We start from the raw sequence: 16,546 nt of genomic DNA, 5'->3' as shown, positions 1-16,546 counted from the left end.
ATGCTGTATATTACTGAAAGTTGATAACCCTGATCTACTTTCAGCCTACTTCATTTTATTAATCAATTATTTGATCTTATCTACCTATATAATTATTTTACTCTATCAATTTTCTGTTTTTTTCTCTTTAATATTCATATTGATTAAAACTTTTACAATATTTCCATTAATAAATAAATCCTTAGTTTAAATAACGAAATTAACGTTTTGGTAGAGAGTTAGTGGGGAGGATATTTTTTAATATTCTTTCCGAAGAATGGACATTGATATGTCCAAAGCTCCGCCAATTTATGTAGATGCATAACAATATGATTATTATCTATAGTTATTATATTACAAACTGCTTTTTCATATCATATACAGTTCAATAATTATTTTCTTAGTCTATATTATGTAAATTCATCTATAATTTTGCTGTATTGTAAGCTATTGTATATAAGTGTATAAGCCAGTATATATTGTAATCTACATAAATAAAGTACTCAATCAATCAATCAATCCGTGGTCATTCTCTTCAACTGATTCACGGTCTTGCCTCTTTCTGCTGCTATCCGTGAAACAGTTGCCTCCCATGTCACCCGTGGTCTTTCTGTCGGTCGTCTGCCTTGTGCCCTGGCCTCCATGTATTGGCGAGGCTTTCTGTTTTCGTCCATCCTCAGGAGATGTCCATACCAGGAGAGTATTCGTTCATTAATTGTTGTTTCAATCGCTTTGATTTGCAATTCTTCTATGCGGTCATTTCTTACTCTGTCTCGTCTTGTTTTCCCAACTATTCTTCGGAGACATTTCATTTGGACCGCATTTATTTGGCTTTTCTCTTTTTTACTGACTGTCCAACTTTCACTTCCATACTATAGGATGGGCTCAATGATTGAAACATAAACTTTTGATTTTACTCTCCTACTCACCTCAGCCTTTCCAAAAATGCTTCTACTGAGTGAATAGTATGCCTGCATAGCTTTTTGAGTCCTTTGTCTAACTCCTTGCAGCTTGGCAGTGCAGTTCATTTTTGTGCCCAAGTACTGGTAGTTGTCAGTCTGCTTTAATAGTTGGCCATCGCACTCAATTTCGATTTCCTCCACCTGTTCAGTTCTCCTTACCATCATGACTTGGCTCTTCACTCTATTAACATGCATGCCTCTTTCCTTGAGTGTTTCATCCATTCTGCAACCGCCGTTTGCATCTTTTCAGCCGAATCTGTTATGAGGACTATGTCATCAGCGTATGGAAAAACCTGACACTGAACTGGCCTGAGGTTTCTCATGCCTAAAGTTGACCTCCCTGTTCTTCTTCTGCATATTTTTATCACTTCATCCATGAATATTATAAACAGGAGTGGGGATAAGCTGTCTCCTTCCCTCACTCCCTTTTCTATGAGGAATGGAGCCGACGTCTTACCATTGATTCTCACAACTCCTTGTATTTCTTCGAACGTGGATTTGATGGCCTGCATAAGTTTCTGGGGCGTTTCTCTACACTCAAGAGCCCTCCATATTTGTACTCTTGGTACTTCATCGAAAGCTGCCTGTAAATCGAGGAAAGCCAGGTATGCTGTCTTACCTTTACTTATCCACTTCTCCAATATTGTCCTCAGTGAGAAAATCAGGTCTTGTGTTTGCCTGTCTGGTCGAAAACCGGCTTGCTCCTCATCTAATTCATTCTCAACATGAGTTCTGAGTCTACCTTCAGGACAGATGAATATAACTTGGCAATCACATTAATCAAACAAATAGCTCTGTAATTCTCACATTGTGAAGAGTCTCCTTTTTGTGAATTGGGATCAGGATATTTATTCTCCAATCGGATGGAATCCTCTCTAGCTGCCACACAACTTGGAAGAGCTTGGTTATTTCACATATTAGTGTTCGTCCTCCTGCTTTCACCATTTCAGGTACTGTAGCATCCTTTCCTACAGCCTTTCTATTTCTCATCTTTCTGACTTCCATCTCTACATCTTCAAAAAGTATACTTCCCATTGCTTCATCCTGTTCCTTTTTCAATAGATTGAAAGCTGCAATAATAGACTCCAGTAGAGAGGTATGTGGAGTGAAAACAGTCAAGGAGGGTGTAAAAAGTACCAAGTGGTGGAGCCAACAGATCAAAGAGGCAGTAGCTGAGAAGAAAATGGCCTGGAAAAAATGGAAAAGGACAAAAGATCTCGATGACAGAGCAGTCTATGAGCGGAAAAGAAATGCTTGTAAAAATCTGGTAGCAAAAGCAAAGAAATCGAGCTGGGAAGAGTTTGGTGGAAAATTGAAGAAGAACTTAGACATGACAACATAAATTTCTGGAAACTTATTCGTCACCTGAGAGGTAAATATGGAAGGAGAGTGAGGAGCATTAAAGATAGCAAGAATCATCTGAAAGTGAACGTAGATGAAATTTAGAGGTGTGGAGAGAGTTCTATGAGAAGAAATTTAAGGAAGAGGAAGACAGACAGGCACATAGAGAGTTCGTAGAAAGGGCTCGTGCGTTCGTGCCACTAAAATTACATGCATATACTCAGTTGCTTTTATTCCACCATTCTTCGAGAAGGTATATAGCACCTGATGTATCATTATTCTTTTTCCAAGAAATTTGGAAGAATTTAAATAAAAATCAAGGGCACAAGAAGTAGAGATAGTTTGTCAGGTTAGCAGAGATGACTAAGGCGTTGCACTCTTCAGCCTGCTAGCGCTACCTGATCGTGAATTTCGTCATAATTAACCTGAGCCTGCACTTCTATTATTGTTAGAAATTTGATAATTTGACTTTGATGCCCAACTTCCAGTTTCAATGGTTTGAATTATTTCCAACAAAAGCTTATTTATTTTTGGATTATCAGTGGTTATTAGTAGACTAACTAAAAAAATCTAATCTAATATAAAAAGTGGATCTTCAATTCACCTTTGTGCAAGCAGTCGCCAGAGGTGCCATTTAACCAAATTGCCTGGGGGGGGGCAAAAATGTATGGGGGTTTTATTGATTGGTATTAGTGATTCGATACCGCTCGTCCTTGGATGTGGAAAAGTGCTCGCCGATTTTGTAGCGGTTTATCCGGTATGTGGACTATCAACCATGATCCACTAATACTAGTAGAAAGAGATGGAACCAATTAAAATGAGAACAGAGCTACGCCATAGCCATAGCTGCCACATGATATCGGCTCTCCACGTCCGCACGCTAATGTGCATTCTGCCAGACATATCAGGGAGGAAAATACGTATACATTTCTTATCTTTGATCAGAGTTGTTCCTTGTTACTCCCATGTTGCTTATGGTATAGAGTTGTGGGGAGGCACCGCTGATTTTCCCATATATAGATCATCATTCATTTTCAATTGCTTCTCGGATCATCTTGACCTGTCATTCAGTTACAGTCGCTTCCGTAGGGGTTGTAGGCGACTTCTGCGAGTGTTACTGTCGAGTGTTTTAATGTGTCTCTTGTCTGTTGAGTTGATGTTGTATGTTTTTTTTAATCCACTTTTGTACTAGTCCTCAAGGGTATGATTAGTACTGATTCTGTTTTTTTTTGTTCATTTTTTTTTTATTATTTTTCCTCTTCTTTCATTGTAATTTTTCAATATTCTTCTTTTCTGTACTCTTACTATGTATAATGAACTATTGTAATTGTGTTGTTATGGAAGCAATTTTTGGGAGAAATCCTGTATGCTTCCATGTTTTTCATAAATAAATAAATAAATTTTCATTTCCAAAGGATTTTTAAACTGCAAAAGAGAGCTGTACGATACATGGCTGGTCTTAAGTATAATGACTCTTGTAAAGAGGCATTTGTTTCTTTGAATGTTCTCACCTTACCTTCTATTTACATATACAAGTTATTAATTTTCACCCATAAACATATCTCGAAACTGGTCACGAATGCAGAAGTACACAATCATAACACCAGAAGTAGAAACAATAGCTTTGAGACAGCATAGGTTGAAACTGTATGAGACCTTCTTATATTGGTTCTAAATTATACAACAAATTGCCTGCAGAGCTGAAATCTAAGTCGATAAGCATTTTCAAAAGTAGTTTATACAGCTTTCTTGCTGAGAAGGCCTACTACAGAGTTATAGATTTCTGTGATAGCTAGTAGATATTGGCACTTAGAAGTTGTATATTAGCACTTACAAATTATTGTATAAATACAAGTATAAGCGCATTGTATTAATTGTATCTCTATGACGATGTTCAACTGTTTATTGTATTACATATGATTAACTGTGTTGAATAAATTTATATCTTATCTTGTAAGGGAACTTTCACTGGAGGCTTAAGAACGCTCGTTCAAGACTGTCTATTCTCATAAAATTAGATAATAGTAACAAACATTTTCTTCGTAGAGTTCATATTATTTCTGCAAAAAAGTTGAAAATAAATATTGTATATTTTACTCTTATTGAAATAATAGAACCGAACATCCTATTGATAACTCTCGTTTCCAGGCATTGAAGAAGCTGCAAAGAAAATGGATTCACCAAAAAGCAAAGGTGAACAAGGTGAAACAAAAGTGAAGGAAGTTCAATCTAAGACAGGCGATAAGGACTCAAAAACAAAATCCAAAGATGGTAAATCAACAGATGCTTCCAAAAAGAAAGGGAAGCTGTTCAAACCACCTACAAAGGTAATGGTCGATTATTATTATACAGATGTATCAAGCTGTTACTAATGATTGTGCACTTCTTAAACTTGAAGCTCAGTTTATAAGCAAGAGCATTCTCTCTTCATCTTAATTAGGTTATTAAATCAATATTTTCGTTTTATTCCAAGGGATTTCTGAATTTGTATGAAAGAAACTTGAATATAAATTTATTCAAGCTGTATAAAGTGGGTTGAAAAATATATTATTCTACAATCTAGCTAGAGCATCGACTATAATAGTATTCTCGATTATTTCATCCCTTGTATCTAAAATATCTATTCAATTTTGTTAATATTAATGACGAATTACAATGAAGATAATAAATCAATGTCTTCGTCATATTTGGGTTTGGGGCGTTTGATTGCAGGTTGCTACTTATCGCCTTCTTCCTTTTCCAACCTCTAAGCAGCTCAGCTAGTCCAATATCATTATGTATAGTAGTTTAAACAGGACACGACACATAATATATAGTTTAAAAACACTTAGAAACTTACATTATGCAGGAATTCTCGATAGCTATGCTATCTTTTTCAACACATTATGTAATAGTATAAAAGTTCATCTGGATGCAATTTTTACAAATATTACAAAGGCCTTACTATTAAAAAAAATATTTTTTTGACTCAGGGGACATTGAAACGTATAGAAAACTTAAAATTAGGGTACCTTAATTTTTTTGGAAAGCAATACTTTCCTTACCTATGTTAATAGAACAAGGAAAGTGAATATTGCAATGATATCGTAAAAAATCGAATGATTTTAAAATCTAATTAAATTTACAATTTGTTTTCTAATTCACACTAGATACAGATATGTTGTAGAATACGTCCATACTTGAGTAGAATGAATAATCTCTACAAATTATGTGAACATCATCTTTCTCATCTCACCTTAATTTGTTTTAAGTTTTGTTGCATAGGTACCTTATACTTATACTTCCGTTACTTAGAACAATGGAACATTTTTAGATAAAAATTCTACAAAACTTCAACCACTTATAACTTCAAAAATCTCCTTCAATCAACCAAATACGAAACATTTCAGTTCAACTTTCCTTCATTTTGGCATTACTATTACTAGTAATTCAAAATGTTTAAACCACTAAAAATTTTTAACCCTCTAGAACACAGTAGTACCCTCTAGTAGAACCCATTCTGATTCATTATAAACTCTATATTTAAGTTAATCATTGTATTAACTGATCCTAGCAGTTGTTGCTTATAAGTACGAGTAATACAAGGTGCGCTAGAGAAACTTACTTATTTGAAAGGTCAATGAAAACAAAAGTACTTTAGATATTGTTTTAATCTTTTCTCATCATCATCATCATCATCATCCATCATGGACTAGGCTTGTAAAGCCTGTTCCGGTGTCCACCGCTTCCTCGGTCTTCTGACGTCTCTTTTCCCATCCAACTACAACACTTCCAAGCTTGTAGTGGAAGACGAGTTTGTGGCATACGACGTAGGTAATTTGTCCACTTCAATCTGTATTTTTTTATGATTTCTGTTAGGGGTTGCACTTTGAATTGTTTCATTTCTTATGTGGTCTCGTCTTGAGTATCCCTGAATGCTGCGCAGAAAACTCATCTCTGATGCCTGAATTCGTGAGTCATCATTCTTATATGAGGATCTTTTCTTATATGAGAATGCAATATCCCAATTTTCTTTCCATGCTGTCTTGAAAATGACATCAGACCAATGGCGACCTCCATTGCGCATACACTGATGAAGTCGATTTTTGGAATTTCGTTGCAGTATATCAATCGGTATGTTGGCAATGGCGTCGCGAATGTTGTTCTTGAGGTGTGTTATGGTCCGTGGTCGATCGACTAACCACAGATTTCAAATAACCCTATAAAAAAATCGCATTGAGGAAACGCATGTGAAAATGAGCCTTGTCACTGAAAAAAATGACCGCGTCTTCAGGCATGTTGTCAATCAGCATATCACATGCATTTTGACGGGCAACAAAATCGTGTTCAGTCAATTCTTGAATAACATCCAATTTATAGGGATGAAATTGGAGGTCTTCATGGAAAATTCGTCGAACTGTGGAATTAGAAATTGCCATAGCAGCTACGAGTTTGCGAGCCGAACGCCGGGGAGAACGCACAACTGACTGCCTCACTCTTTCGACATTTTCTGGAGTTCTGATGGTTCGTTGAAGTCCATTTCTGGGTTTAGCGACACTTCCACACTCCTGAAATGAGTTAACTGACGACAGAATCGAATTATGGCCAGGAATCAGTCTGTGGGGAGGAATTTGAAATCGAGCGCGGAAGGTGATCGACCATTAGAAAAGAACCTCTCAACTGCGAAGGCCCGCTGCTCTCTAGACTAGAGCATAATGACTATTTACTTGAGGGAGGATAAACTTGGGAACTTTCCCTTCCAGATGCGCGCCCTCCTGTCCCTCTACACGACCAATTTAACGCACGGGAATTTTTTTCAAATAAGTAAGTTCTCTGGCGCACCTTTTATAATAGGCCTATATGACTGAAATATTTATTGGTTTAAACGAAAAAATCACATAATTTTAACATTTTTGGATTTTGAAAACTTCTTCAATCATGATTATTATTAATTTTAATTGAGTATATCTAATTCCTCTGGTATAGCAGTATTTTTGAACCACTGTTTGCCAAAATACTAAAGATCACAAAAATGTTCAATGTGTCCTTCATCCACATTACAGACTACACCTAGCAACATTAGGATTCATTCAAAGCTGTTGTAAGATCTTACACTGTTACAATAGCATATATTCTATTTTCTAATTCCAAGGTTCAAGAAACACTTGTAATATTCGTATTTCAAGAAACATAAGATGCTTGATACTGGGAGATCATGCATACCATTTTGTTTTTCTAAATCAATTTGAAATGGGGTCTTTCGTATTAGGTAGTGTTCAATATCTTAATCATAACATTAGCTATTTGTGTTCGTGTTTATTTTTCACTTGAAACGAAGTTAATTCGTTGTGCAGGTTGTGGTTCGCCGCCTTCCCCCTTCTATGACTGAGGAAGAATTTCTGCAGCAAGTGGAGCCGCTGCCACCAGTCGATTTCATGTACTTTGTACAAGCGGACAACTCGTTGGCCCCAAACAACTTCTGCAGGGCTTATCTAAACTTTGTCAATCAACAAGACATTTTTATTTTCACGCAAAAGTTTGACAACTACGTCTTTGTTGATAATAAAGGTAATAATTATATGATATTCACCCTTGATTTTAATGTACCAATTTAATTCTCTGTTCACCCTTGATTTAATGTATCAATTCAATTCTTCGTTCTGAAAATTACGTCTTTGTTGATACTAAAGCTAATTTTGATAATATTCACCCTTGATTTAATGTACCAATTCAGTTCGCCGTTTTTCTTAGATATTTAAAGCGGTCCATAAAATTGATGTATTTCAATATCCTTTATCTGAGAAAACACTCTACTCGTATTTTTATATCTACTTATCCTATCATCCATGTGAGATAATAATTCTACATTTGTGTCTTACATATACTCTGACACATTTCCTCTAAATATTATTCTACATTCAACTCATAGATAAAATTTTATAGATGACATAGATGTTGCCATTTTATATGTCTTCACGATACCGTAGTCGTTATTGTGCTGCAATCACAACAGTGTACTCTTTAAAATGTTTCTAATTTTGTAATAACTCTTATCAGCCTACGTTTCTGACACTATTATTGTCAGGATTGCTTATTGAAAATCCAAAACTCTAGGTGTAAATATGGAGTATTCTGATAAGTGGTCCCGATTTTATTAAAATAGAAAGCTCTTGATTCCAATGAAATACACTTTTTAATATTTCAAGGAACATTTGTTGTTCATCTATACTATAATAAAGGAAAAAACTGGCTTATTCACATATGGGATTGGAAAATTATGTTTGACGCATCATCACGTCTGAACTACTGGACTGATTAACTTAACATTTTGCATATAAATTCTAAATTAACCGAGGATGGTTATAGGCCTATTTTCAATTTTCAAGATTTAATTACGTCAAGTTTTCAATTTGTCAAATTTTAAAATAGATTCTTGCGGAGCACGGGTTTCCTGCTAGTTACTAATACATAATTATTTAAGAAATTTATTATATTTCATTCTATTTGTTAAGGCATGTTGTCTATGAATAAGTTACGCTGAGTCTACCTTATCCGTTTCGCTGAACCGTTTTGACTGGTGAACGAATTTCACAGACCTGACTACTGCAACAAAACGCAACTAATATGAATTATAGCTCATTCCGTTTTGACTGGTGAACGAATTTCACAGACCTGACTACTGCAACAAAACGCAACTAATATGAATTATAGCTCATATTTTCAAATTGATTGGACAAACCTTCTAATAGATAGAGTCTCGCTGTGTTCGTAGGTATTGAATATCCAGCTGTCGTTGAGTTTGCTCCTTTCCAACGGATTCCCAAACAAAGGCCGAATAAGAAGAAGGATTCGAAGAGCGGCACATTGGAAACTGATCCATTCTATGTCTCGTTCTTGGAGAAACTGGAGATTGAAGCTCAAGAAATGTCTTCCGCCAATAATAACGCTAAGCAACATTTCTTTGAAACCAATGGTGAGATAATGATTTTTTATGTTTGTATCTAACATTAAATTCTCAAACCTGATATATTTCAAGCTTGTACCAGATATTAATTATCATCGCCATGAATGAAATACGAATTTTTTTATTGTACCACATGAAATCTTTTGAATTTTTGATAGAATTATGTTATTTTAGTATTATATTGATTCCATTAACTTTGTTGTTAATCCACGTTGTGTAACTTACTTCCACGTGGAAACACGGTGTCTAGAATACATCAGTTATTATAAACTGTTTCGTCATGGAAAACAACATCAATATAAATTTCACTCACGTATGAGATCAATGGCTGATTGGGTCAATAGATACACTGATTCTACATCTTTTATGAAAATATTCCTTGAATGGGAAACACTGCATATAATTTTTATGAGTTCAATCTTAATAAAATGCTTAGTTTTGCCTTTTACTGTTTCCTTATTCTTTGCCTTACTTTTTCTTAGTGGATACAAGTGAAGCCACCAAAGTCAGTACCACGCCACTTTTAGAATTTCTGCATAATAAATATCAAGAAAGGCGGCGTCTGAGAGAAGAGAAGCGCAAAAAAGATATTGAACGTAAAAAAGCGAAAGATGAATTCAAGAAAGCTGCTAAGAAAGACGAGGAAACGCCTCCCATTGTTAAGGTTAGTAATTTTTTTTTTAAATGTTGGTTACTTGATATTTTTCGTTATGTGGATTTAATCCTCATAAATAAATTCCTTTTCATGACATATCAGGTTTATGTTAGCATTTGTAATAATTATTAGGCTACTCATAGTGAAACTCACTCCAAATATCACCTTGCTCACATAGGTTCCTGTTCAAACTATAAACAATTTTTTTTGTCTCTAAAGATTGATGTCTAGCTATCAATTGATAACTGAAATCTTGTTGTACAATGATTGCTGAACTAATTTCCACTTTTTTCATAATTCGGATAAAGCTGAAAATCCAGTTCAAAATGAGAACATTTATTTTATTTCATCTATCAACACAATAAAAAATCATATAGCAATGACTGGAAGAGAGCAACAGGCTCAGACCAAAACTGCTCTTCTCCCAAATTTCACAAACATGAATGATTTTATAATAGAATATGAAAATGAGGTAAAGGAATAGAGTAGAAGAAGTTGGAGATAAAAGCAACAGGCTATAGTTATTTTTATTATTAAAACTGAAAATTTGATATTCGAGTGTAATGCTATTCATTGTTTGAATGCATTAAAACATTTCTGACTTATTACTACAATTGTTTGGTCACTTGAAACATGACCTAGGTACATTATGAAAATAATTGAAATATGAACTACTTGAGTATGCATTCAGCAATTTCAGAATGATGTTTCAAGAACATATTCTCCAAATAATATGTGAATACAGTTTTAATACTGGCACCCTTCTGCATCATACTTTGCTAGTGTTGATTGAATAGAGTAGCCTACCTAATTGGGTCTATATGTGGAGAACCTCCACATTTCTTTTATCTCTAAACTCGAATAGAATTCAAGATAGAGGAGGTGATTTAATATAGTCTTACACCTCTCAGTTGATTAAATTCAATACATCTTTCAGTTGATTAAATTCAATACACCTTTCAGTTGATTAAATTCAATACACCTTTCAGTTGATTAAATTCAATACACCTTTCAGTTTATTAAATTCAAAGATTGTTTTCAACCTTCGTTTCTTTTCGGTCAACGCTGTAGTGCGTTCCTATTCCGTCCTAGTCTCAAGTAACTCAGTAGCGGAAATTGCCTGTGGACTTACGGTCTCAGGTTTGGTTCTTGACTGTCACCTCATCATTGTCTTTTCCTCTATTGAAATTGGATTATTGAAATGTAAGAAAATTTCAAATAGCCAGTTCAATTAATTGGATTGAAAGCCCCATCCAAAGCTGCCTTCTCACAGAATAGTCGAAAATATATCACTAGCACTGATACTTACTAAGATGAAAACAAAAAAAAAATCAGCTGATAGTTGCAGTGATAGTAGTTTTAATTTTTCTGCTCAAAATTTTCAAGTTTATTTCAATATTATTGAAACTTTTGGATTGTTTAGTGTTATTTCCGGCTCTTATCAACCCTTCGAAATTCAAAATTCATCAGTCATATCTTGAATACGTATTCTCCGAGTGTTAATCTTTGGTGAAAACAGAAATTTTAAACTTAACCTCACTTTGGACTATTTATGTGCCAAAATCAAGGAATTGAAGAAGTTTTGGGCAATTGCCTGTTTCTCTTTCCAAATATCGTGTTTGTGACTGTTCTAATAAATAAATAAATAAATAAAACTACAGCGCAAAAGTGCTTTGAATGTTAATTCAAATTCTGAATCAAAACATTTTTGTTTTTCAAATGTGTCAAGAGATGAAGATTTGAAGAAAAATATATCGTATAGTTTAATATTTAAAAATTATCCTTATAAGGAACCGTTAGCTTCGTTGAAAGCTCTAAAATATAGTGTTCTGAACCCAATGAAGCTGGGAAAAAATAATTATTGGACAGTACACAACAGAGCAATGATGCTTTGTTTCATTTCAGTGAGACTCATTTGTGTACTTTAAATGATTAAGCATTCTGCTGAAACTGTATGTTGTTCAGCTTTTGTGCACAATGGGAGCTCATCAAAATCAATCAGATATTATTGATCTTAATTAAACTGGGAAACCAGACCAATTAAGTAGCTGAACAATAAATAAATTTACACAAAATAAATTTACACTGCTATCAATCCAATAGTTGTATGTGGCGTGATTTAGTGGCGTGATTCAGCGAACTTTCTCAAAAGACTGCTCTACAACTGAGTTTTAGTTATTTGATAGTGGCGAATCGAGCGCACTAAATCCACAAATAATGTTAACATTACTATCAATTTCAGTCGATAAACAGTTGCCTATTTCAAGCAAGCTTGATCATTACAGTTGCGTTGTATGTGATGTAGTACTTTTCCATAATGAAAACACAAAATTGAAATTGTCAACCACTTTTATAGTAGCTGTCACCACATAAAAGTGTTTGAAATTGTCAACCACATAAACGTGGATGACAATCTCAATTCATGTTTTCAAGCTTGATCAATTGATATGTTGGAAATCCAAATAAATCACCACCAAATTAATATTGATACGAAAATATGACAAGTTACTTCTTAAATTACAAGGGATGTGGCATTGGTTTATTCCTTAAACTATCCCTTTTCAACCTTCATCAGTCAAGTGAAATTATTTTTAGAGCCATGCCCACTTGTAAAGATCCCTTCAAAAAATCAATCAATTTTGATTTATTTATTTAATGTTGCTGTGCTATTTATTTTTTGTTCTGTGTCTGTTCACTTGCAGGTCCTTCATGGAAATGCTGCTGGTAAAGACAAGCTGAAGGACAAAGAGAATAGTCATCCTACTTTCAATAAAAAACGACCTGATGAAAAGTGAGTGAAGTAGAATTTTTCATTCTTATGGTTGTAAAAATATATTTTTAACATATTCTATAATTTACACCTAATTGTATGGTTATTGTTGTAGAGATTTTAATGTGTGTGAGTTATTCATCTAAAAACTGTGATTTATTGATCACAGTACTCTATAACTTTTTTATTTATCCTACTAATCACACATCTATTATTTTCAGTAAATTACATTACTATCTATTCTTGAGACTAATGAGCGAATTTGATTTTTCCTAACTCACTATACATATATAAAAAATACAATGAGACTTTTACTAGAACTCTTACGGCTTAGGATAATAATATGTACACCTGTTTGTAGGCTACTAAAAACCTATTTTTTTTTGTTGCGGTTGATGCCATATTAATTTTTTGCTTGTGCGTGGGTAATGGAAAGTGCGAGTATGATTATGAATCCTACCGGCGGATTCGGATCCGCTACCAGGTAGCGCTAGCAGACTGAAGTGTGCAGCGACATAGTCGTCTCGGCTTTCCTGGCCGGAAAACAGCTTCCAAATGCCTTAATTCATCTGCAAAAACCTTGGAAATTAATCTAAAAAACAAATACATTTTTTCTACAACTGCGCGTAAAAAAAGAATTTACACACTCGATTCTCCTCGTAAAACAGCTTATTTCTGAGGAGAATCTACTTTTTCGCTCGCTAACCATGTGCGCATGCGCAGTAGATTTTCTTTACGCTCGCTAATCATTCGCGCATGCGCAGAAGAGTTTCTTTACGCTCGCTAATCAGCTGATGGTAAGCAGCTCGCCAAAAGTAGGTCAGATCTTAACCTAAAAAGTCGGTAATTGTACCGGTTCTGCACTATGCAGCCATGATGGATATCAGTGAAGACGAATTATTATTAACTCCGCCGATATAAGTAATTTAACAGGTTTGGTCAGTTGTAGAAAAAATTTTGTATGTAATTCGCGCGTAATGCTTATTTATCGCTCTTGCAAAATTATCACGCTCCGCTTCGCGTCGTGTGATAACTGTTTTGTGCGAGCGATAAAGTCGCGCATTACGCTCTTAATACATAAATAGCTATTATATGGAATATTGTAAAATATTTGCATTACTCTGTAGATTTTAGTGAAATTCAGCTTGTTGCATTGTAGGTCAAGGTAGAGCCATTGACTTTGAAAGCAACTTGGATTGCTTGCATTGCTTACGAATTTTCTTATTTCAAATCGGGCAGGACTTTATTGAAGAGAGTTTCAAGTCTAGTTGGCCCCAATTTGGGCTATCTGAACTTCTATTATCAATATAATAAGCAGTGTCTTGTTGAGCATGACTAGTGCATCCGTTGCTTAGTTGGTAGCTAAAACATTGTATTTATCTACATAATTTATTGTAGTCATCATAATCTCTTTGTATATCCAACCTATCATATCACGCAATAACTGTTCTTTTTTGTCTGATAATTGATTTATTTCTCGCTTGAAAGTTTCACTTTAGATTCAAATCACCTAAAACCTTAAGAGTTAAATCTATCATGTAAGGTCAAGCGCCTCATATCTTAGATTAAGTAGTTTTTTGATTCACAAGATGTATCCTGTTATCGTTGATAGAAGTTTTCGTCCTTATTTGTTGCAGAGTGAGAGAGAATAGGGTTCGAGTGTGGAAAAGTTACCAAGATGAAAAACCGAAACAAGTGGAGAAACGAGAAGATCAAAAGCGAAAACCAGGTCTCGGCAAATCCCAAAAGTCTTCCAACGACGAAACCAGAGAAGAAGATCAGATCACAAAGGACAATGAAGATGTCAAAGATGACGAAGATTATTATGATGAAAAAACGGAAAAAGTACAAGACGAAGAAAAAGATACCAGTGAGAATAGTACAACAACGCAAAAGAAAGTTACAAGTGGTCAAGCGTATCAGGAGTACCAGGAAGCCCAAAGAGCGAAGAGAAATGAAGAGAGACGGCGTTATAGAGAAGAACGAGCACTGAAGAGGAAGGAAGAACGACTTCGGCATAAGAAGGCAGCTGCAGAAAAGAGAGCCCTTGATAACAACGAGAGGTACAAAGACAGATCTGGATCAGGTGGCTCCAAAGGCCCGCCTTCGAGTGTGGATAGAAAGGCAAAAAGCTCTTATAGTTCAAGATTTGAGGATGCAGGTGAATGGAAAAAGCATAGTGAGAGAGCCAAAGATTTCGATAAGAAAGTTAAAGAAGCTAGTGACAGGAAAATGTCATCAAATAATGATAATGATTGCCATAGTTCAGATAGACTTGTTTCCAAAGATGTCAGTCACGATGCCGGTGAGTCAAGTGGCAGTTGTAAAAGAGCAACATCATCTGAAGCTGACGCAGGTGACGGTGACGGCAGGGATCCATCATCGAAATTAGAATCGAGTAACTCTATAGATGGTCAAAATAATAACGGGAGAAGTAACTCAGAATCAATGGATAGAGAAAACACACCAGAAGAAAACAACAAAAAAGCTGGCATCAGTAAAGATAGTAAAATCATCATGAAAAGAGGATCTGATATCGAACTTGGTGTTAATGACGAAGACATTAAAACCAATGAAGAAGTTTCTAGTTTCATGTCGAATGAAGACAAAAAAGAAGAATGTATAAAACGGCGAAATTCAATGGAAATGTACAAAGATGGCAAAGAAGAGAATGGCGAAAAGCACAAGCGAAGAGAAAGTGGAAGGCGAAGCTCTTTGGAGTCAGGCGACCAGAATGTATCGGTCAAGTCGTTGGCTGAACGCAGAGACCAAGGCAAGGAAGAATCGGGTGATAGTAAAGAAAGACTGAAAGAGCAGGGAGAAGATCCGAGAACGAAACGGAGAATCAGAAACAAGGTAAGCATTGATATTTCTCAAATTATAATTATAATACTGTAATAATATAATAATAATATTTTATTTCCAGAAAAATCTCATTACAACATAGATCACACACAGTATAGTCCAGTCACCATATACATTGGTGCATGCAATTTCTATTGTAGTTCTGATTTTTTAATATATTATTTGGGTACATAAGAGAAGTACAGAACCAATTTCTTCATGCAAAATTTCCTTGTGCTCGATACAAAATGGCCCAAAAACCTCGTATTTTCGGCTCATTTTCCAGCTTTCAGCTATTTCAGCCAAATCTCGTAATCGGACAGAAAATTTGCTCTCGCATTTTTTTTAGATTATAAATTTTTGAATAAAATGAGATCATTCGGAACTCTCTACCTCCAATGGGTACTGAGTTATGATTTTTCAAAAATGAGAGAAATTTAGAGAAAAAAAACCAATTTTGATGAATTTTAGTTTTTGATCAACAATATCTTCCGATTGTTACCATTTCGGTGTATAAATTCAAAATCCCTCTGGGCGTATTTTTGTGCTCTACAATCTGAGATCAGGTAGAGTGTTCTATCTCATATAGATTTCCACCTGACAACAATGCTTCTTGTATTGTGAAAAACACCTAATTTTCAGCTTCAACCATCATCATCAACTACATTGTCCTCAAATTGATATTTCGCACAATGACAAGTTCATGAGATCATGTTCTATGAGAATCACCCTTTAGATTCACTTCATTTCAGTATTTCCTAGTGGAGAGGCGTATTATAAAATTCTGAATAAAATGTGATCATTCGGAACTCTCTATCTCCAATGAGTACTGAGTTATGATTTTTCAAAAATGAGTGAAATTTGAAGAAAAAAATCAATTTTGATGAAGTTTTTTTATCAACAATATCTTCCGATTGTTACCATTCAGATGTATAATTCGAAATCCCTCTGGGCGTATTTTTAGGCTCTAAAATCTGAAATCAGGGAGAGCACTCTATCTCAAATAGATTTTCAGGTATACCTGACAACAATGCCCCTTGTATTGTGAAAGA

At 34.9% G+C, this 16,546-nt stretch overlaps 1 protein-coding gene across 4 annotated transcripts in view; it reads left to right on the top strand.

The window, feature by feature from the left end:
• LOC111057382 (regulator of nonsense transcripts 3B) overlaps positions 1 to 16,546 on the top strand; it is a 54,352-nt gene that overhangs the window by 18,386 nt on the left and 19,420 nt on the right. For all 4 annotated transcript variants that reach the window (XM_039425712.1, XM_039425725.1, XM_039425720.1 and 1 more), the window contains exons 3-8: positions 4,431 to 4,609; positions 7,616 to 7,829; positions 9,034 to 9,234; positions 9,708 to 9,889; positions 12,583 to 12,671; positions 14,288 to 15,506. In XM_039425712.1, the coding sequence (XP_039281646.1) occupies positions 4,431 to 4,609; positions 7,616 to 7,829; positions 9,034 to 9,234; positions 9,708 to 9,889; positions 12,583 to 12,671; positions 14,288 to 15,506 (2,084 nt within the window). The remainder of the gene's footprint in view (positions 1 to 4,430; positions 4,610 to 7,615; positions 7,830 to 9,033; positions 9,235 to 9,707; positions 9,890 to 12,582; positions 12,672 to 14,287; positions 15,507 to 16,546) is intronic.

The sequence above is a fragment of the Nilaparvata lugens genome, chromosome 1 (assembly GCF_014356525.2).
Source record: "Nilaparvata lugens isolate BPH chromosome 1, ASM1435652v1, whole genome shotgun sequence".
NCBI lineage: Eukaryota > Metazoa > Arthropoda > Insecta > Hemiptera > Delphacidae > Nilaparvata > Nilaparvata lugens.
Note: the sequence above shows the minus strand (reverse complement) of the source record. Positions and strands in the feature narration are given on the sequence as shown.